This window comes from Hypomesus nipponensis, chromosome 19 (assembly GCF_054491055.1).
Source record: "Hypomesus nipponensis isolate SF chromosome 19, ASM5449105v1, whole genome shotgun sequence".
Taxonomy (NCBI): Eukaryota; Metazoa; Chordata; class Actinopteri; order Osmeriformes; family Osmeridae; genus Hypomesus; species Hypomesus nipponensis.
In genome coordinates, this window is record NC_140379.1 from 1434791 (window position 1) to 1455000 (window position 20210).

Below are 20210 nucleotides of genomic sequence, written 5' to 3' on the forward strand. Positions count from 1 at the left end.
CAACATGAATTGCTGTAAGTGAAAGTGAACCTGTAGAAAAGCAAGCGACAGTAGAAAAATATTTCACAGCGAGTACAACTATTTCAATCAGTTACCACCAACCAAGAAGAGCAACAAGTCTCTAAGCAAGAGTCATTGTGATCCTTGAGGAAACTAACAGTGCTGGGTTTTTTACCTATGTGATAAGTAGCTGCACAAACTGGTTGTTAATTAGTCCACTTGAAGCTCTTCTCAGTTCTTTTCTGTCCTTTTCATCCCGTTTACTTGGATGAATAAAATAATCGACGGTCAACTATAAATCATAGACATTAGGCCAAACAATAGATCTACGGCACTTTTCCCACAAGCACACTACACATTTTCACAAGCCTTTGTTTACAAGAAGCTTTTTATACAAAGCAAATACAAAAGAAGTGTTTAGGGAAAACTAGTCTAAAGAATATCTGGTAATTGATACATCACCTTTCTCACCCCATTACCTTTAAAGCTACAGAGTTTAAAAGAGAAGAGTAATACAAAAAAAAAATCTTATATTTATCATGAACACAGACAGTAAATATGTGTTCAGGCTATGCTGTTTGTACAGCGTTGTTCAATAGCAGCGTGTGTGCTGGTGATGCAATCACGTTCTGTCTCACAGCCTGCACACGCTCAGTTCTCCCCTGTGGGAAGAGTCCCCAGGTCCTGGCAGGTAAACCAGGTCACATGACACTTCCCAGCAGAGCCATGCTCTCTCTATGGTTCCCAGGAGTGCAGCCTCGTCACAATCACCCACACATTGGGCTAGTGAACTAAGAGAGCCCACACACTGGGCTAGTGAACGAAGAGAGCCAACACACTGGGCTTGTGAACGAAGAGAGCCAACACACTGGGCTAGTGAACGAAGAGAGCCAACACACTGGGCTAGTGAACTAAGAGAGCTCACACACTGGGCTAGTGAACGAAGAGAGCCAACACACTGGGCTAGTGAACGAAGAGAGCCAACACACTGGGCTAGTGAACGAAGAGAGCCAACACACTGGGCTAGTGAACTAAGAGAGCTCACACACTGGGCTAGTGAACGAAGAGAGCCAACACACTGGGCTAGTGAACGAAGAGAGCCAACACACTGGGCTAGTGAACTAAGAGAGCCCACACACTGGGCTAGTGAACTAAGAGAGCCAACACACTGGGCTAGTGAACTAAGAGAGCTCACACACTGGGCTAGTGAACGAAGAGAGCCAACACACTGGGCTAGTGAACGAAGAGAGCTCACACACTGGGCTAGTGAACTAAGAGAGCTCACACACTGGGCTAGTGAACGAAGAGAGCCAACACACTGGGCTAGTGAACGAAGAGAGCCAACACACTGGGCTAGTGAACTAAGAGAGCTCACACACTGGGCTAGTGAACGAAGAGAGCCAACACACTGGGCTAGTGAACGAAGAGAGCCAACACACTGGGCTAGTGAACGAAGAGAGCCAACACACTGGGCTAGTGAACTAAGAGAGCCCACACACTGGGCTAGTGAACTAAGAGAGCCAACACACTGGGCTAGTGAACGAAGAGAGCCAACACACTGGGCTAGTGAACGAAGAGAGCCAACACACTGGGCTAGTGAACGAAGAGAGCCAACACACTGGGCTAGTGAACTAAGAGAGCTCACACACTGGGCTAGTGAACGAAGAGAGCCAACACACTGGGCTAGTGAACGAAGAGAGCCAACACACTGGGCTAGTGAACTAAGAGAGCCCACACACTGGGCTAGTGAACTAAGAGAGCCAACACACTGGGCTAGTGAACTAAGAGAGCTCACACACTGGGCTAGTGAACTAAGAGAGCTCACACACTGGGCTAGTGAACTAAGAGAGCTCACACACTGGGCTAGTGAACTAAGAGAGCCCATACACTGGGCTAGTGAACTAAGAGAGCCCACACACTGGGCTAGTGAACTAAGAGAGCCCACACACTGGGCTGGTGAACTAAGAAAAATGTAGTGGAGAAATTCAAGGAAACCCCCAACATCCCCGTTTCTCTCCCCTCTCACGCTCTTCTCTCTCCCCACTATCTCTCTCTCTTTGTTTATTGTTCACACCCTGAAACAGAACTGGAAACTGTTGGTTGGGGTCTTCAACTTTGGTCTTTTAGAATGCTGTGGTGATGGGAACCTTTTCACTCGGTTTATCAAGCTGAAACTTGACATATAAAAAGGTAGCATTTCTGCACCATTAGAAGGTCATAAAACTGCTATTTCAAAAAGTGCCGGTTTACAGGGCTAATTTATACACTTCTTTTTAAAGTGCAGAGGCAGCGTTGTGAACACCAAGTTCCTGTCTGGATGGACCGCCTTCCCATTCGGTGTGAATTATTACTTACACGGCTTTTCGTCCCATTAAAAGGTCATTAAACTAAGATTCTTCTTTAAAATCCCTGTAAATCTTTCGTGCAAAGGTCGCTGTTCGTCGACAGAGGTTGCGGGACGGATATAAGAATGAGGCCATGAAGTGATTGCTTCAGCTTTTGGACGACGTTAAGTGCCTCCCCTGGAGAACATTTCTACTGAAGGGAGATAGTACACGTAATTATTGTGGTGTCCGTTTAACTGGTCAGTAAAAATTTAGCGTTGCGCTGGCTCACCGGAGAGAGCGTGCACATAGGCTAGTGTGACGGCATGTAACGTACGTAGCCACGCTCTGTCACCTCAAGGCGTCGTTCACCACTCGCTGGGCCCGACCGCACGACCTCTGACTTGCCAAGCACGACCACTACCAGCTACGCCAAAGAAAATCTATCTATACGTGGACGCGGATAGCCCATTACATACCTGAGGAGTGAGTTTCACAGGTTCACACCCGTTAGGCTACACCTGCACATGAAGGGCAGGGTTTGATTCCAGCCTGCCCTGGGGAATTTTCTGCATGTCATCCACTCCTTCTCATTTCCTGTTACCCTCTGTCACAAAAACTGACAAAAAAAACTGACAAAAATATTACAAAAAAGAAAATTACTGAAAAAGTCCATACCACAGAGGTAAAAAATATATAGAACTACTTTAATCTGTATCGTTTATTTAGGCCCGACACAGACGGTGCTGTAGCCTATCTGTGTCAGTGTGTTGCAAAAAATCATGGTGCGATTCCAAATTAGTTTATTAAGTGGAATGGAATAAGCACCGTATTGATTGCATTTCGAGTGGAGTTTTGTAGATCCCAACACAAGACAGAAATAAGCATTATCTTTCTTGTGCTATTAATGTAGACAAACGGACGAGAGAACAATCCATACTAACCTGTAAGGCCCCCTAGTGTCTCACACGCTGCGTCATATGCAGTCGGTATGTAGCTTTCAGGCCAAAAAGATCGATTAGTCTGGTCTGCACAGGTAACTCAGGCGGTGAGTCAGTTGCGTGGTGTAAACAGCTGTGTTACTGGAAAACCTTTTACGAAGCAGAGTGGATTATTTCACTTTCATGTATTCAATAACTCTCAACGTCGATAATTAAAAATACACAATACGAAGTTAGTCGGTAAAAATGTTGAGGTAATGCTATCAAATCGAAGTCGTAGAACACCACAGAAGTTTGCTTGCTAATTATTCAAGGTAGGCGGGTTTCGTTTCCTTTCAGTTTCTCGGCATTTTGTAGGTAACGTTACCTTTTTGCTTTGTAGTTATTTATTGGGATGTAATATTGGCTATATATATTATATAGTATATGTATATATAAGTCATTTGTAGAACTTATGGAAATGGATGTGGAACTTATGGAAAGGCTTATGTTGTCCACAGGACTTCAGTAGCTTTGTAGGACTTGCTGATTATAACTGGGTGTGTTTATTAGCTATAACAATAGGCTATGACTCGGTTTCCCTCGCTCCAGGTGAATGGCCATGTTTTTGTATTTAATACTCATTCATCAACTGCTTCCTTATGGAGACTTGGCTTGTGTGAAGAGTGAACTGCACAACACAGGTACAGAAGGTCACTCGAAAGAAGGTAAGACATCATCATGAATTCATCCGTCGTATACGAGACTGTAGCAGGTCTCAAACTGATGGTCACAGTTCAAAGTGTCACTCCTCTTGCACTTGGTTTGATACTCTAGTTTTTGTGGAAGCGGACGAGGCGAATAAATTCCTGGGACGCCACCTACTGTTCAATCGGTTTGACTTTGAAATCTTCACTCCCGGGAACTTGGAAAGGGAATGTTACGAAGAAGTTTGTAATTACGAGGAAGCCCGGGAAGTTTTTGAGAATGTTCCAGATACAGTTAAGTGATGCTTCCGTACATTCCCTGGAGAAGTAGGCTATTGCACCATTACTGACGCCAGCAGTAAAAACAAATACTAAATAAGAAGCACCCTATTGACTTTTACATACACTGATATTGTTTTAATGTTACTTTCCAGGACACCTTCTGGAAAAAATACGTAGAGGGTAAGGATTCAGTTTGTTGTAAACTTAAAATTCCATTTTGCAGTTCTGTAGGCTTGTAATAGATGAAAATCCTTCATCAATCATTCAAACCTTCAACATTTTTTTACATAACCTGTTTTCAAGCCAGTTTTACAGGAGCATGGCATTTCAAGCTTGTACAAAGGAACATTTACATGTAGTCATTTAGCAGAAGCTCTTATCCAGAGCGGCTTACAGTGAGTACAGGGACATTCCCCGAGGCAAGTAGGGTGAAGTATCTTGCCCAAGGACACAACGTCATTTGGCACGGCCGGGAATCGATACTAGCCCGATTCCCTAACCGCTCAGTCACTTGACTCCGCTGAAGCGTACAACTAGTGCATATAGGACGTACAGCAGAAGGTCAAGGATCAGAAGTGCCTTTATAATTCAAACAGTATTTCAGTGGTCAGATTCAAGCACTGTATTTAGCAGGCACAGTGCAACACTATTAATATCTCATCTTGTGACATGTTTGGGTGATGTGTGTTTGATCTTTGAAGTTTACAACTTCACCACACTGCAGTACACTAACCCTACGTAACCATACATAAGTTACAACTATGCACTTTTATGATCCTTCATATTCTACTCTTTCTATAAGAACTGTCTGTACATTGCTTTAGACCAGGGGAATGGTAGGTTTCTGAAAAATTACTTGGGAGGAGAAAAAAAATATTTTCCACAAAGTTTCTGAAGGTTGACATTTTTTTGTTGTTGACTTTTTTGTAAAATATTTTTTAAGTAGCCTCTGTTACATGAGTGTATTTGTGAACCCTGCAGGGAAAGACAAGCGCCCGTCCAGGCTGGATGTGACAGCTCTGCTGGTGGGGCTAATCACGGCCGGGGTGCTGGTCATCATCGTAGGCCTGCTGCTCTGGTACTTCTGCCAGCACAGGTGCAAGGGGGGAGATTTGTCCCACCACAGGTGAGCATCTCCTCATCTCCGTGACAACCGATAACCCTAACCCAACCGATAACCCTAACCCAACCGACGCCAGGTCAGAAATGGATCTCAGAATTTCTGAATTGATCGAAGTTTAGAATTGATCTGCAATTTAATTTCTCACACATCGTGTGTGTGTGTAACAGACTTTAACAAGTCCGCTACAATAAAATAAAAGCGTGAATGCTTGTGTGTGTGTGTATTTGCTTGCGTGTGCGTGCGTGTTGTGTGCATCTTCCCAGCTCTGTCAGGGTACGTAACAGACGCAGTAACGCCTCTCTGATCATGCGGCGGCTGGATGAGGTGTCCCTTCAGCCTGGCCTCCTCCCCCCACCCCCCCTGGAGGCAGGGGAGCACCCAGGACTGCCCTCCTACGAGCAGGCCATAGCCAAGTCTGGACCACACGACGCCCCACCACCTCCATACCCAGGGTAGGCATGCTCACCTTCGCTGGATCTCTCATGAGTCCACACACACACACTGTACACACACACCACAGCATTACTAGCCTGGAAGGATCTTTGGAACTCTAAACCTGTCCCCTTTACATTTGATTCAATCAGCAGAATAATGTTTATCTACAAATGGTATATCTATCTCAAATGTCCGCATTTTCATCAATTTTCCACACTTGGTTATTCATTTTGTTTATTTACATCAACAGTATATAGAATGTTCAGCAGAAAATCAAGGATTAGAAGTGGACATTTTTTGTAAAGTAACCACATCTCAGCTACCAGACACAGTGTAAAGTAACATCTCAGCTACCAGACACAGTGCAACAATAATATCAAAACTAAAGTGCAACAACAACCTCTTTTCTTTGGTGTGCTTATAGATCACGACCTGGAAGTATTCGACGATAGCATCTCCAACTAGATGTCTGTGTGTATGCCGTCCTTGGCAAGCCTGTATTCTAGTTTGATGCTTGTTTTAATGCTGTGTGATAAGTGCCATATACATTGTTAAAATCAAAATATAATTTGACAGATTTACATTATTCGTGTTGACATTAAATAATGCAAGGGAGATATATTGTAGTACCTCATTCCTATCTATACTTTTGTTTACCTCCTCACACTATAATTTTTGCTATGTTAGCTTTTTATTCTTTTTTTTATTTATTTGTTATCCTTCTCAGTCAATAATGATATGCTTTACCAAATATTTTAAACGTTTATTCAACGATCTTGGATAACAAAATGACTTGATTAGTGTGCACTTTAACTTGGGGTTAGCTATTCAGCTCGTGTTTTCGCCATAACAACACCTTAGTGAGGTGACTCGGGTGTTGTGTCAGATGACGTCTGTGAGACATTGGTGTCTCTGCTCCAAGACAGGTAACGGGATTACACACAATTTTTCTTTCTAACCTTTCAACATGTATACATCATGTAAACATCAAATGTAAAGCTGGAATCAGTGACTACCCTGTGCTGCACCCAGAATACCTAGGGTTACCTTTTGGCCCAGAGCACTTAGACTGATGGTAGACATCACAGTTTGTAATCTTAAATGTTTTTTTATTTGATTTTTTACTGTTTTTAGAAAGCCTGAGGCTTGTTTAAGTGTGACGTTTACTCTAATTTCTTGTTTCCGTTCATTCCATTGAATGTCTTGGTAATTACTACTACTACAAAGTATTTAATAAATTATAATTCGTATATTGTTTTTTGCATGGAAGTTTTTTTTTGTTTTGTTTAGCCTGTCAGTAAAGATGTCAACTCAACTTGGTAGCAGTTGTAAAAAATCGTTAGACTACTATAGCTTTGAAAAGAGCAAAGACCTGTTACGTCTAAGACTAATGCATGGAAGCCGGTATTGTTAACAACATTTCAAGTGACGTTTAGCTTCTATGCACCCAACCTTGATACTACAATAGAGACACTGGCAAATATGATCTATAACATATTTCAAATTTGACCTTGTACCCTCATCAGTTTTCAGTTGTTGTACATTTACATTTAGCAGACGCTCCGATCCAGAGCGACTAACAGTGAGTACAGGGACATTCACCCGAGGCAAGTAAGGTGAAGTGCCTTGCCCAAGGACACAACGTCATTTGGCGCGGCCGGGATCAAACCAGCAACTTTCTGATTACTAGCCCGATTCCCTAACCGCTCAGCCGCCTGACTCCTTGTAGGAGATCAAATGTGGTGCTTTTGGTAGACAAACGAACATGTTAACCAATCTGGTCTAGTAGATAAAATAAGGAGATAAGATAATCCTTTTTAGTCCCACAGTGTGGAAATCTGCAGGATTACAGGTGCGTAGAGATAGTGCAAACTTTACATACAAGAGTAAAAACAACATAGTACAAAAACAACAATGTTGCAAAATAAGTAATAATACAGTAGTACATGGGTAGGTAAGTGCAGAGCAGAGCCGCAGAAACTAAATATGATCAGAAAAATCTGGCATATACAGGCAGAATAATTGAATTACACTGTGTATTAGTATTGTATACAATATATTGCACAGATGTTGTATTTGGTGGTCTACTGGGAGCACAGCTGGTTGTCCAGCCTGACAGCAGCAGGAGGGAAGGACCTGCGGTCGCTCTCCTTCACACACCGGGGGTGAATCAGCCGGTGGCTGAAGGAGCTGCTTAGAGCTGCCAGGGCGTCCCTCATGGGGAGGGAGGTGTTGTCCGTCAGGGATGATAGCTTAGCAGTCATCCTCCTGTCTCCCACCACCTCCACCGTATCCAGTGGGCACCCCAGCACACTGCTGGCCTTCTTGACTAGCTTGTTCAGTCTCCTCCTGTCAACAGCCGAGATGTTGCTTCCCCAGCAGGCCACTCCATAGAGGATGGCTGATGCCACCACAGAGTCAAACAAGGTCCTCAGGAGTGCTCTCTGCACTCTGTCCCCTTGTTTGTGTGGTACAGACACAACATGTGTATAATCTATAAAGTATGAGTTCCACAACACAAAACATTGCTAATATAAGGAACAAAAGCATATCAAACATGATATTAAAATCTGTTCATAATATTTAATGGATAACTACTTTTAATTGTTATTAGTTAGTTATGAGTTTTCCACCGTTCACCTTCCTCTTCAACTCCTCAAGTTGTTTGTGCTGGAATCTGTTATGTGAAGAAAGTATTTTGGAACGATTTCTTCTCCAGGGAAGGAAGGAATTTAGGCTGCAATCTAAATGCTCAGTGAGACATGAGGTTTGATCTCAGAAATAAAAATTTTACCTATGCTACCAACAGATATAAACAGTTAAAACGGAAGACATTCAACGGTGCGAAGTGAATGTGTGTGTGGAGTGGAGGTGATGTCCAGAAACAAGTGAGACAGTACAACACTGACTCGCATCTGGCACTCAGGCGGATGACAAAACACATATTTAACTCTTTTTTTTTTTTTTTGGAAAACTTCGAGCGCGTCCGCGGTGCACTCTGGGAAATAAACCAACATGGGTACTTGGAACCGCTGTCAGCATGCAGGGGCAGCACAGACTAATTACGGAAAATGAAAAATGATTATTAGTAAACTCATTTTAGACAAAAGCAGAGTTGTACCGCATCCCTGCATACATTGACGGCGCGTAACGATCTATGGTGCGTGAGAATGTGATTGTTTCTGCCGGCCCCGCGCTCGTATGTGTGCCTGCTGCCTCACAAAGCTCCGGGGAAGCGCCGTTCTTCCAGCCTTCGCCGGATGATGGACCGCAATTACCCGACATCCAGCTTCGTGGATCCGCTGGTCCCACCAGCGCAGACCGTAGCTTGGGCCTATGATCGCAGCCCTTCAAGCATCAAGCCAAGGTAAAACATGAAGGGGAGGGCGGATCACCTTCCTAAGAAAACTCCGGTGATGGAAAGGCCTAGCAAAACAAAAACCTTGCCAAATATGACCAGTTTACCTGCCCTCCAGAGCGGTTCGGTCGGGGAGTGTACGGCTCGCTAAGAACCTTAGAGTTGGTATTTATGACAGCCTTGAAATATATGGCATCCGTACGCCAGTTATTTTATTAGCAGGGTGCTCCATGGTATTAGCACAATAGCCAGGCAGACTGCATGAGCATGCAGGTCAAGTGTTAGGCTAGCTTTTGGAAAGAAACAGCAAATTTAGCTAACTATTAGCTACGTCGTGTTCTGGTGCCAAAACCCGCTATCAGATGATAATCACGATCAAGGAACGAAATGCCAAAGCCAGTCCATTTGTTTGCCAGGTGCACATGTGTACTTTAGAGCTTTGAGCAAGTCTAGCCTTGCTAACTCTCATTAAATAATATATAATATATTACGCAACATATAGATACTTTGCACGTTTGGGATTGTTGTGTTGAGGATTTGAAAGCATTGTGTCTCAGATTCACTATCCGTTATCTGCATATTCAACATATCCAAACCATTAATAACCATTGTCAACATATCCAAACCACATTAGTAACCATTAGTCGTGGACCGATTGTGTGCCGTCCTCTACATTATTTACCAACACCATGAGCAATGACAGGACAATAATTATAGTACGATTTAGGCCACATGCTAATAAGTGTGTGGTTTGAACAATGCTGATTTGGTGTAGCTTTGTAGTGGTTAACTGTGCTATGGAAAAAGTGTGTCTGTAGATATTTAAAAATATGGAACCGCATGGATAAATCCGCAAGTGAAATTTGGGCCATGCCAGTTTGCCCTAGTTATAGCACCTAATGACAGGAAGACAGACAGAAGATGTCAGTGTCAGAGATCAACAGCCTGTGAAAGTTCAGCCTGGAACCTATCCTTTTGTTAATCCCTGATACAGACAGACCCCTGTGCCTGGAAAAACCGAGAAACTTCCTTCCTTTTCATGAATCGCTGCTTCTAATTCTCAGGCCTGCGCCACAAGTGCAGCCCTGCCGCCCAGCCCTCCAGGACCGCTGACTCTGTTGTCTCAGTGTTTTGACATCTGTCATACTGCTCTCACTGGCCCCCTGTGGTCCTGGAACGAGCCCAAGGGTCTCTCCCTGGCTCTCACATGCCCTGTTGGGATGGACTTCTGAAATCCACCACGATCGTTTCGGATAATCGAATCGTCTCATTTCCTGTGGAGGTTCGTCTCGGGTCAGTTTACTGAGATGAAGGGCAGGGAGTGTCCTGCACTAGGGCCGTGGTGCTGGACATGACGTGAGCTTTTACTTGTCTCGGCAGGAAATCGTTTCTAAACGGTGCTTGCTTGTACATTACAAGATGGTCTTGGTAGGTACATGATTTGTTGAAACTAGAACTGGAGGAAAGACGCTTAGAGCAGATAGCCAACGACTCTGCCCATGTTCCTCCTGAGAGAGAGGGGGAGGGAGAGAGAGAGAGAGAGAGGGGGAGAGGGAAAGAGGGAAAGAGGGAAAGAGAGAAAGGGAGAGAGAGAGAGGGTGAGGGAGGGAGAGAGAGAGAGAGAGGGGGAGAGGGAAAGAGAGAAAGGGAGAGAGGGAGAGAAAGAGAGAGAGAGGGTGAGGGAGGGAGAGGGAGAGAGAGAGAGAGGGTGAGGGAGAGAGAGAGGGAGAGAGAGAAGTCTCTTACATCCAGCTGTGTGTTCTCCTAGGCCAGCTGTTTGTCTCCTGGAGGGAGCATTAGTCTGCCTGGCCATGTTTCATCCAGCCAATAACTCTGCTCATGTAGCATCAAGAAGAACAGCAGGATCAGGGGTAGGATCCTCAGTCATCTGAGATTTGAGTTCTTTTTAAACATTATGTTCAGATAAATCAATGTGTTGACATCCATGCATAATTTCAGTTTCTAAGGACTAAGCTTTTTTGCATCATCAGTGCTTCATCCTTGAAGATGTGGATATGACTGTGCTCTGGAGGGTTGTGAAGGAAGAGTGGAAGTGAAAATCGAGGCCAAAGTTCAGAACTCAGCCTCAACTATCAACTGCACGCAGGGGCTGGCTCTCTGGTCCTCTCCTCTGGTCTCCTCCTCTGGTCTCCTCCTCTGGTCTCCGCCTCTGGTCCTCTCCTCTGGTCTCCTCCTCTGGTCCTCTCCTCTGGTCCTCTCCTCTGGTCTCCTCCTCTGGTCCTCTCCTCTGGTCTCCTCCTCTGGTCCTCTCCTCTGGTCCTTTCCTCTGGTCTCCTCCTCTGGTCCTCTCTTCTGGTCCTCTCCTCTGGTCTCCGCCTCTGGTCCTCTCCTCTGGTCCTCTCCTCTGGTCTCCGCCTCGGGTCCCCTCCTCTGGTCCCCTCCTCTGGTCTCCTCCTCTGGTCTCCTCCTCTGGTCTCCGCCTCTGGTCTCCTCCTCTGGTCTCCTCCTCTGGTCCTCTCCTCTGGTCTCCTCCTCTGGTCCTCTCCTCTGGTCCTCTCCTCTGGTCTCCTCCTCTGGTCTCCTCCTCTGGTCCCCTCCTCTGGTCCTCTCCTCTGGTGTCCTCCTCTGGTCCTCTCCTCTGGTCCCCTCCTCTGGTTTCCTCCTCTGGTCTCCTCCGCTGGTCCTCTCCCCTGGTCTCCTCTGGTCCCTTCCTCTGGTCCTCTCCTCTGGTCCTCTCCTCTGGTCCTCTCCCCTGGTCTCCTCTGGTCTCCCCTGGTCTCCTCTGGTTTCCTCCTCTGGTCCTCTTCTGCGTAGCGTGAGAGCTTCCTGTGTGAAAAGGACAGGTTTCAGGTAGTAGACAAACGTCTTTCTCAACCGTAGCCCTCCTCCCTGTCGTGTCCGGACCCGTCTCTCCTCCTCTGGTCGTCTCCTCCGTCTCTCCTCCGCCTCGCTGGGCCCCCTGTGATAGTGATGCTTTTCCCTAGCAAACCTTCAACAGGAAGCCAAGAGGAGCATGACCATGTCAATGCCCTTTGAGTTTCATAGAGCCGCGTGTTGTGCTGTGACTGAGAGACTGTGGTGGCTATTAGAAGCTACTGGGAACTCGGGTCACGTGCTTGTGAAGCTAGCACAGCTATCGCTATGAGGAACAGCAGGACGTAGGGGGTCTTACGATGGTCACGGTTCGTGTGAATTGCTGGTAAAACTAATATGGGCATGTAGTTTAGCTATTCAGGTGTAGTCTGACATCGCCAGACCAATTTGCGTATTAGTCTGCAACCTCTGTCATTTTCAACTTTAACCAAAGTGAAACCTCTTAAGATAGTCAATGAGATAAACACGGTCAAGTTTCTTTCGTGTCCAGGAATGTATGGGTTAGTTTGAGTAGTATTTACCTGTGTGTTGTCTTTGTTCAAGTGAGACGGTTCACTTATATCCTGTGTGTGCTTGTGTGTGTATGTGTGCCTGTGTGTGTCTGTGTGTGCGTGCCTATGTGTGTTTGTGTGCGTTTTCCTCGTAGTTCCAGTTATGGTGCCACACACCTGGAGTCAGAGCTGCTCCAAAGACAGACTTATGTCTCCACTCATCAACTGCCCACCTACACCTCTACACACCACCCTACAGGTGAGTTACACCTCCACACACCACCCTACAGGTGAATTACACTAACACACATCACCCTACAGGTGACTCACACTAACACACACCACCTTACAGGTGAGTTACACTAACACTAGAGCCCGATCGATAAAGGATTTTTAAGGCCGATACCAATATGAATTTTGCACGGCCGGGAATCAAACCGGCAACCTTCTTAGTAATAGCCCGAATCCCTAACCGTTCAGCAATCTGACACCCCTATTATTTGTAGCTATTTATGAGTTCTCACTAAAATAATATGATAATGCAGTTTAAAAATAAACTTGTTTGTATTATTGTCACAACAGAACCGAGGAACATCAAAATATATTAAAGTTCTGATAAATAAAATATATAAAAATACAAGCTTAAGATATGAAACTTAAAGTCCTTTGAAGAGGGGCGGTGAACAAACTGCAATGCCAACACTCATAACATGGTTGAAGGGTGTTTCGGCCGTTTTTTTTCTTCGTTTTTTCTCATTTATCTGTAATTATTTCTCTGTGTGTGTGTTTATATATATATATATATGTTTTTTTTTTTTACTTCAATATTGTCGTTATATGATATCTATTATAAATGCCAATACCGATAGTTTGGAAAATGCCTAATATCGTCTGATAATATCGGCGGGCCGATATTACGGTCGGGCTCTAACAACAGATGAACCCGGTGCCAGATACATTAGTTTTGCACAGTACTATGCCCAGGCTGTCTGTATTGAGCTCTGTGAATCTCTCTCTCTCTCTCTCTCTCTCTCTCTCTCTCTCTCTCTCTCTCTCTCTCTCTCTCTCTCTCTCTGTTTCTGTCTCTGTCTCTCTGTCTCTGTCTGCGTCCCCCCCCCCCTCTCTCTATGTCTTTCTCACTCTCCCAGGTCTGTCTGGGGTGTTTGACTCAAGCAGTAGCACCACTGAGACCTCCATAATGAACTTCCTGTCTGCCATGGAGTCTAGAAGCCTGCAGGCTGGTCCTGCCTGCTCTATGCTGCCCTCCTTCAGACCGCCCTCGTGGTCCGCCGGTAAACACCCCGCATTTACACCTTAACACCATACTTTTACGTTTAAACATTTATATTAGCAATTTACATTTACACTACATTTACACCTTGATATTTTACATTTACACATTTACATTTGTGTTTAACATTTCCTTTTACACATAAAATGTTGAAAGTACTGCAGTAACTTCAAGGATCAGAAGTCCATAGTTAAATTATTTGAATGATTAGAGGAGTTGGTATTGAACTGTTTCCTGTTTCCTGTACAGGTACAAACTCCTCCACCACAGAGCTGTATCTGACTGGGGCCTTGCCTTCAACCGCCACCTTCCCCTCCCCCGCCGCCCTCTCAGCCTATCAGCACGTGGGTGCCTCCCCCTCCCCTGCCACCCTCTCAGCCTATCAGCACGTGGGTGCCTTCCCCCCCAGGTGCTACACCTCCACCCCCTCCCTGACCCTCCAAGACCCCGTCTTCAGCACCTCCAGCGGCCTGCTCCCTCACCACGACCCCCTGCTCCACCTCAAACCCAGCCAGGCCGCCCTGGCCTTCAACCACCTCCCCGCTCCATCCCCGGGCAGCACCCTGCCCATCCAGTCCTCCACGTATCGCTCCGCCCAGGAGTCCGCCCCCCACCTCCTGCAGCCTCAGTTCAGCCTCCTTCCCCAGACGCTGGCCTCTGCCCAGCCGGCCTCCGCCCAGCCAGCCTCCGCCCAGCCGGCCTCGCTGCCTTACGGATCGCCCGTGTTCTCGGGCTCAGTGGAGAGAGCGCTCCAGAGGGAGTGTAGCGTGATCAAGCACCACCAGAGGCCTTCCAGCGGCCAGGCCGCCCCCGATCAACTCCCCGGCTCCCTGCAGGGGTACCTGGGCTCCGGTGATGGGGACGTGTCCTACCAGAAGGACCCCTCCAGGCACACCCCCGGGCCCAGCCCCCCCGTGGAGCCAGCCCCCCCCCAGGGAGTCAACGGCACCCCCCAGCCCAAACCAGACTCGGCCTCTCAGACCGGGCTCCAGCAATCTCAGGCTTATTCCTCCTCCTCCGACCCGTCTCCCGGTTACTCCTCTTCCTCCGGTGGGGCCAAGGCTAAAGACTGTTCTTCCCAAATGGCCCCCCATCCCTCGGACGGTGGGGAAGGTCACCCCCACTCCCAGAGCCACGCAGCAGGAGGATCCCCTGAGAGTTACCCCTCCCCAGGGCAGAAGCAAAGTTCGGTGACAGCCAGCCAGCAGTCAGCCGGCCAGCTTCCCAGCCTGCTAGCCATCAGCCACTCTCAGAGCTACCCCTCTTCCCACAGCCAAACCCAGGTCTCCTTCACCTCCTCGGAGAAACTGCCTTCCCTTTACAAGACTATGCCCTCCTTCTCCGACCAGGCAGGCAGCGGGCTGGCGGTCAGTCAGTCTCTGGTGTACTCCTCCAGTCAGGGCCAGGATGCTCAGTACGCGGCCCAGGCCCAGGCTTTGTGTCTGGGCAGTCTCTCCCAGGCCTACACCCCCAGCCACTCTCAGGGCGCCCCCAACGTGAGTTACCCATCGCAGTCACAGGGGCAAGATTCCTCCACTCAGAGCTACGTCGCAGGACAATCCCTCTCCTCCTCCTACCCCCAGCCGCGGGCCCAGTCTCTGGCTACCACCAACTCTATGCAGGGCTACGTCTTAATGCAGCCCTCCCCTGTGGAGAAGACAGACAGCAGCCTGACCCACCCCCAGAAGTACCTGCTGCCCACGCCGTCACCCACCTTCTCCGCCACCACGCACACGCAAGCCTTACAGAACGACAACCGGTCCTCGGGACCGCAGGACCTCAAGCCGGCCTACGGGAAGCAGAAACTGGAAGAGCTCCACATCCAGGAGCTCCAGGCGCTCCAGCAAGCCTCCCTGGACGCCTCCTGCCCCGGCAGCAGCAACATGGCCGGCCCCAACAACGTGGTCTACGTGGTCTCCAAAATGGACGACCGCTACAACACGCAGAGCGTGATCCGGAGCAGCTTGCGCTCCGAGGAGCAGATGCTGGGTCACCTGACCCCGGGTCACCTGACCCAGGGGAAGGACGAGCGGCTGCTGTCCGCTCACGGCCAGCTTGGGAGCCGGGCCAACACATGCGGAGCCCCCGATCCAAAGACCACCAACAACCCCCAGATCCTGTCTTCCCACGTCTCCCTGAGCGCCGAGGAACTCAAACAGCACTCACACCTGCTACGCGCCCCCGAGCCGCTGCAACAAAGCCAGCAGGTGCTGACCTCCAGGGCCCAGGCTGATCACAGCCAGGCCCGCAGCCAGGCTGCCCACACCCAGTTCATAAGGGTCCCCAACACTCAGGTGCTGCTGGACCCCAGTCAGATGATTCTGCTGCAGCAGCCCCTCATCCACCCGGGACACAACCCCTCCAAGGGGGTCTCGGCACACGTGCAACAGAACCAGAACCACGCCTCAAGCCCGGGCCAGGTGCAGTACCTTCATCTGAATGGAGAGATGATCGGCCACAGCGGACTCAACGGCAGCCACCAGGGGGCGATGGACTCCACAAAACACCTTCCACCCAAAGATCCTTACGGCCAGGCCGTGTCTCAGCAGGACAACAAGTTTCCCCTCAACTCCATCTGCTTCCCAGAATCCATCATGCTGGCCGACGAGAGGAACATCCTGTCCAACGTGGATGACATCCTGGCGGCCACGGCGGCCGCGTGCGGGGTCACGCCCCACGACTTTGTCAAAGCCACGACCGACGGGGACATGGCGGACTCCAAGGGCCACTTCCAGACGGTGGGGCCCAGACACGTTTCCCCGGAGTTCTCCTCGTCTCAGCACGCCATCATTGCCAACACTAGCTCCTCCCACGCCATGACACTAAACGGGACCCACGTGACCTCGGACGGACGACCCGGTCACCCTAGCAACGGGTCCGATCTCCACGCCAACGGCGGGGTGGGTGTCGAAGAGGACTACAAGCTGGGCTACGATCCGTCGGGCCTCGGGCCCGGAGCCACGGGCAAGACCCCGGCCCGGGGCCCGAAGGCCATGAAGAGGGAGGAGGCGCTGGTGGAGTGCTCCTCCGAGGGTTTCCCTAGGAAGCGGGCGCGGCCCCGGACCGCAGGGCCAGGCAGACCAGCCGGGCAGGAGGAGGAGGAGGCCGGCGGGAGACCAGGCAAGCGCGGGGGGGGCCAGGCCAAGCGGCAGAACTCACGTGGCAGCGACACCAGCTCGCCCTCCACCTCGGACGGCGTCTACGACGGATACCAGCAGCACGAACGCATCAGGCAGAAGATCCGCGAGGTGGAGGAGAAACAACCAGAGGTCAAGACCGGATTCATCGGTTCCTTCCTGGATTTCCTCAAATCAGGCCCCAAGCAGCACTTCTCCTCCACGCCCGCACGCGCCGCCAGTCGCTCCAGGAAACCCTCCTCCAAACCCCCCCCTTGCCCCCAGCCCCCCCTGCCACCCAAACTCCAGCCCCCTGGTGCCCCTGTGTTGCCCCAGGACGGCCATGCGGGGGTGAGCTTGCAGCAGAAGCGCCTGGAGGAGGACCTCCAGAGGAACCTGGAGACCCTTCCCTCCTTCAGCTCTGACGAGGAGGAGAGTGTGGGCAGGAACCAGGCGCTGCAGAACAGCATCACCTCTGCCCTCTCAGCTCTGGACGAGCCAGGGGACAGGAGACAGAGGACAGGTCAGTCGCTCTGGAGATGCTCACTGCTCTCTACTGACCGCATGTGGGATTGAAACCTTTGTAATGATGATCCCCAAGGGATGGGTGTTGCTCAGTCAGTTGTAGAGAGTTTGTGCTTTGCAGATTGAAAGGTTGCTGGTCCCCCTTTAGTACGTCACTTAGGATGACAGCATATGCTAAATGAATGCAGTGTAATCTCATTACTATGGCTGGTGTCACACTGGAGACAGTGTACAACTGCTATAGCAAACACATCCAGTATTGTATCTCTCCTCTCCCTTCCCCCTCCCCTCCTCTCCCTTCCCCCTCCCCTCCTCTCCCTTCCCCCTCCCCTCCCCTCCCCTCCTCTCCCTTCCCCCTCCCCTTCTCTCCCTTCCCCCTTCTCTCCCTTCCCCCTCCTCTCCCTTCCCCCTCCTCTCCCTTCCCCCTCCCCTCCTCTCCCTTCCCCCTCCCCTCCTCTCCCTTCCCCCTCCCCTTCTCTCCCTTCCCCCTCCCCTCCTCTCCCTTCCCCCTCCTCTCCCTTCCCCCTCCCCTCCTCTCCCTTCCCCCTCCCCTCCTCTCCCTTCCCCCTCCTCTCCCTTCCCCCTCCTCTCCCTTCCCCCTCCTCTCCCTTCCCCCTCCCCTCCTCTCCCTTCCCCCTCCTCTCCCTTCCCCCTCCTCTCCCTTCCCCCTCCTCTCCCTTCCCCCTCCTCTCCCCTCCCCTCCTCTCCCTTCCCCCTCCTCTCCCTTCCCCCTCCTCTCCCTTCCCCCTCCTCTCCCTTCCCCCTCCTCTCCCTTCCCCCTCCTCTACCTTCCCCCTCCCCTCCTCTCCCTTCCCCCTCCTCTCCCTTCCCCCTCCTCTCCCTTCCCCCTCCCCTCCTCTCCCTTCCCCCTCCTCTCCCTTCCCCCTCCCCTCCTCTCCCTTCCCCCTCCTCTCCCTTCCCCCTCCTCTCCCTTCCCCCTCCTCTCCCTTCCCCCTCCTCTCCCTTCCCCCTCCTCTCCCTTCCCCCTCCCCTCCTCTCCCTTCCCCCTCCTCTCCCTTCCCCCTCCTCTCCCTTCCCCCTCCTCTCCCTTCCCCCTCCTCTCCCTTCCCCCTCCTCTCCCTTCCCCCTCCTCTCCCTTCCCCCTCCTCTACCTTCCCCCTCCCCTCCTCTCCCTTCCCCCTCCTCTCCCTTCCCCCTCCTCTCCCTTCCCCCTCCTCTCCCTTCCCCCTCCTCTCCCTTCCCCCTCCCCTCCTCTCCCTTCCCCCTCCTCTCCCTTCCCCCTCCCCTCCTCTCCCTTCCCCCTCCCCTCCTCTCCCTTCCCCCTCCTCTCCCTTCCCCCTCCTCTCCCTTCCCCCTCCCCTCCTCTCCCTTCCCCCTCCCCTCCTCTCCCTTCCCCCTCCTCTCCCTTCCCCCTCCTCTCCCTTCCCCCTCCTCTCCCTTCCCCCTCCTCTCCCTTCCCCCTCCTCTCCCTTCCCCCTCCTCTCCCTTCCCCCTCCTCTCCCTTCCCCCTCTCCTGTACTCCCCTCCGCCCCTCTCCACAGACACCAGACTCTCCTCCTCCCTCCTCCTCAAGCCAGACCAGACTCCCAGCATGCCTCAGCCTGTTGCTAAAGCGGAGGTGCGGCAGAAGGAGTCTCCCAGGGAGCCCTCGGCAACGGCGTCGTCAGGGCGAGAGGGGGCGCGGGAGGCCCCGCCCCCAGGCCTGCTGGCCGCGCGGCTGACCAGCGTGGCGGTGGAGGGACAGACGGACGAGGATCTGTCGGACAGCGGAGGGGAGGGGATGTACCGGGAGAGGGATGAGTTTGTGGTCAGGAACGAGGACATCGAGAGTCTGGAGGTAGGGAGGGAGGAAGGAGAGGGGATTTTTATTGAAATTGGAGTTTTAGTTGTAGCCCTTGTTGCTGGTTTCTGATGCTGTGTGTGTGTGTGTCCGTGTGTGTGTCTTTAGGTGACATTGACAGCTGGCAGGGAGCCCCCAGCCATCTGGAAAGTCCAGAAGGCTCTGCTGCAGAAGTTTGTTCCTGAGCTGAGAGACGGGAGGAGAGTGTTCTCAGCAACCAACAGCGTCAGTACACACACACACACCACACATGCACACACACACCCTCCTAGTGCTGTCTAACCCGAGTGTTCCTCCCTGTGTGTCGTACCTGGGTTACTAACCCGAGTGTTCCTCCCTGTGTGTCGTACCTGGGTTACTAACCCGAGTGTTCCTCCCTGTGTGTCGTACCTGGGTTACTAACCCGAGTGTTCCTCCCTGTGTGTCGTACCTGGGTTACTAACCCGAGTGTTCCTCCCTGTGTGTCGTACCTGGGTTACTAACCCGAGTGTTCCTCCCTGTGTGTCGTACCTGGGTTACTAACCCGAGTGTTCCTCCCTGTGTGTAGTACCTGGGTTACTTTGGCGACGCTAAGACCATGTACCGCCGGGTCTATGTCAAGTTCCTGGACACGGTCAACAAGAGGGAGTCGGTACGGGTCTGCAACCGCAAACCTCGCTGCAAACCACTGCACTCTATGAGGTACGTGGAGGAGATGGTGTGTGTGTTGGCCTTGAAAGCTATATTCTTCATGTCTAGATTAACCCTCTCCTCCCACCTCCCCTCCTCCCACCTCCCCTCCTCCCACCTCCCCTCCTCCCACCTCCCCTCCTCCCACCTCCCCTCCTCCCACCTCCCCTCCTCCCACCTCCCCTCCTCCCACCTCCCCTCCTCCCACCTCCTCTCCTCCCACCTCCCCTCCTCCCACCTCCCCTCCTCCCACCTCCCCTCCTCCCACCTCCTCTCCTCCCACCTCCCCTCCTCCCACCTCCCCTCCTCCCACCTCCTCTCCTCCCACCTCCC

General features: G+C 50.7%; 2 protein-coding genes across 3 annotated transcripts in view; both read left to right on the forward strand.

Moving 5' to 3' along the window:
* The first annotated feature begins 3348 nt into the window (after nucleotides 1–3348).
* Nucleotides 3349–7041, forward strand: prrg4 (proline rich Gla (G-carboxyglutamic acid) 4 (transmembrane)). The gene is made up of 7 exons (XM_084682487.1): nucleotides 3349–3579; nucleotides 3857–3972; nucleotides 4082–4245; nucleotides 4386–4413; nucleotides 5215–5359; nucleotides 5620–5808; nucleotides 6216–7041. The coding sequence occupies exons 2-7, from the start codon at nucleotides 3861–3863 to the stop codon at nucleotides 6241–6243; spliced, it is 666 nt and encodes a 221-aa protein (XP_084538613.1). The 5' UTR covers nucleotides 3349–3579; nucleotides 3857–3860; the 3' UTR covers nucleotides 6244–7041.
* Nucleotides 7042–8772: 1731 nt separating this feature from the next.
* qser1 (glutamine and serine rich 1) overlaps nucleotides 8773–20210 on the forward strand; it is a 16263-nt gene continuing 4825 nt past the window's right edge. Inside the window, exons 1-7 of one of the 2 annotated variants that reach the window (XM_084682709.1) lie at nucleotides 8773–9158; nucleotides 12631–12734; nucleotides 13624–13767; nucleotides 14016–17405; nucleotides 18910–19205; nucleotides 19317–19433; nucleotides 19756–19889. In XM_084682709.1, the coding sequence (XP_084538835.1) occupies nucleotides 9052–9158; nucleotides 12631–12734; nucleotides 13624–13767; nucleotides 14016–17405; nucleotides 18910–19205; nucleotides 19317–19433; nucleotides 19756–19889 (4292 nt within the window). In that variant the 5' untranslated portion in view covers nucleotides 8773–9051. The remainder of the gene's footprint in view (nucleotides 9159–12630; nucleotides 12735–13623; nucleotides 13768–14015; nucleotides 17406–18909; nucleotides 19206–19316; nucleotides 19434–19755; nucleotides 19890–20210) is intronic. The other variant, XM_084682708.1, reaches the window with a different exon arrangement.

Excerpts from the sequence above, each read along its gene's own strand:
- prrg4 (XM_084682487.1), top strand. The coding sequence starts at position 3,861 with ATGGCCATGTTTTTGTATTTAATACTCATTCATCAACTGCTTCCTTAT. Across the intron at positions 4,246-4,385 it reads TTGAGAATGTTCCAGATACA|GACACCTTCTGGAAAAAATA; the intron begins GTTAAGTGATGC and ends GTTACTTTCCAG. Across the intron at positions 4,414-5,214 it reads CTGGAAAAAATACGTAGAGG|GGAAAGACAAGCGCCCGTCC; the intron begins GTAAGGATTCAG and ends TGAACCCTGCAG.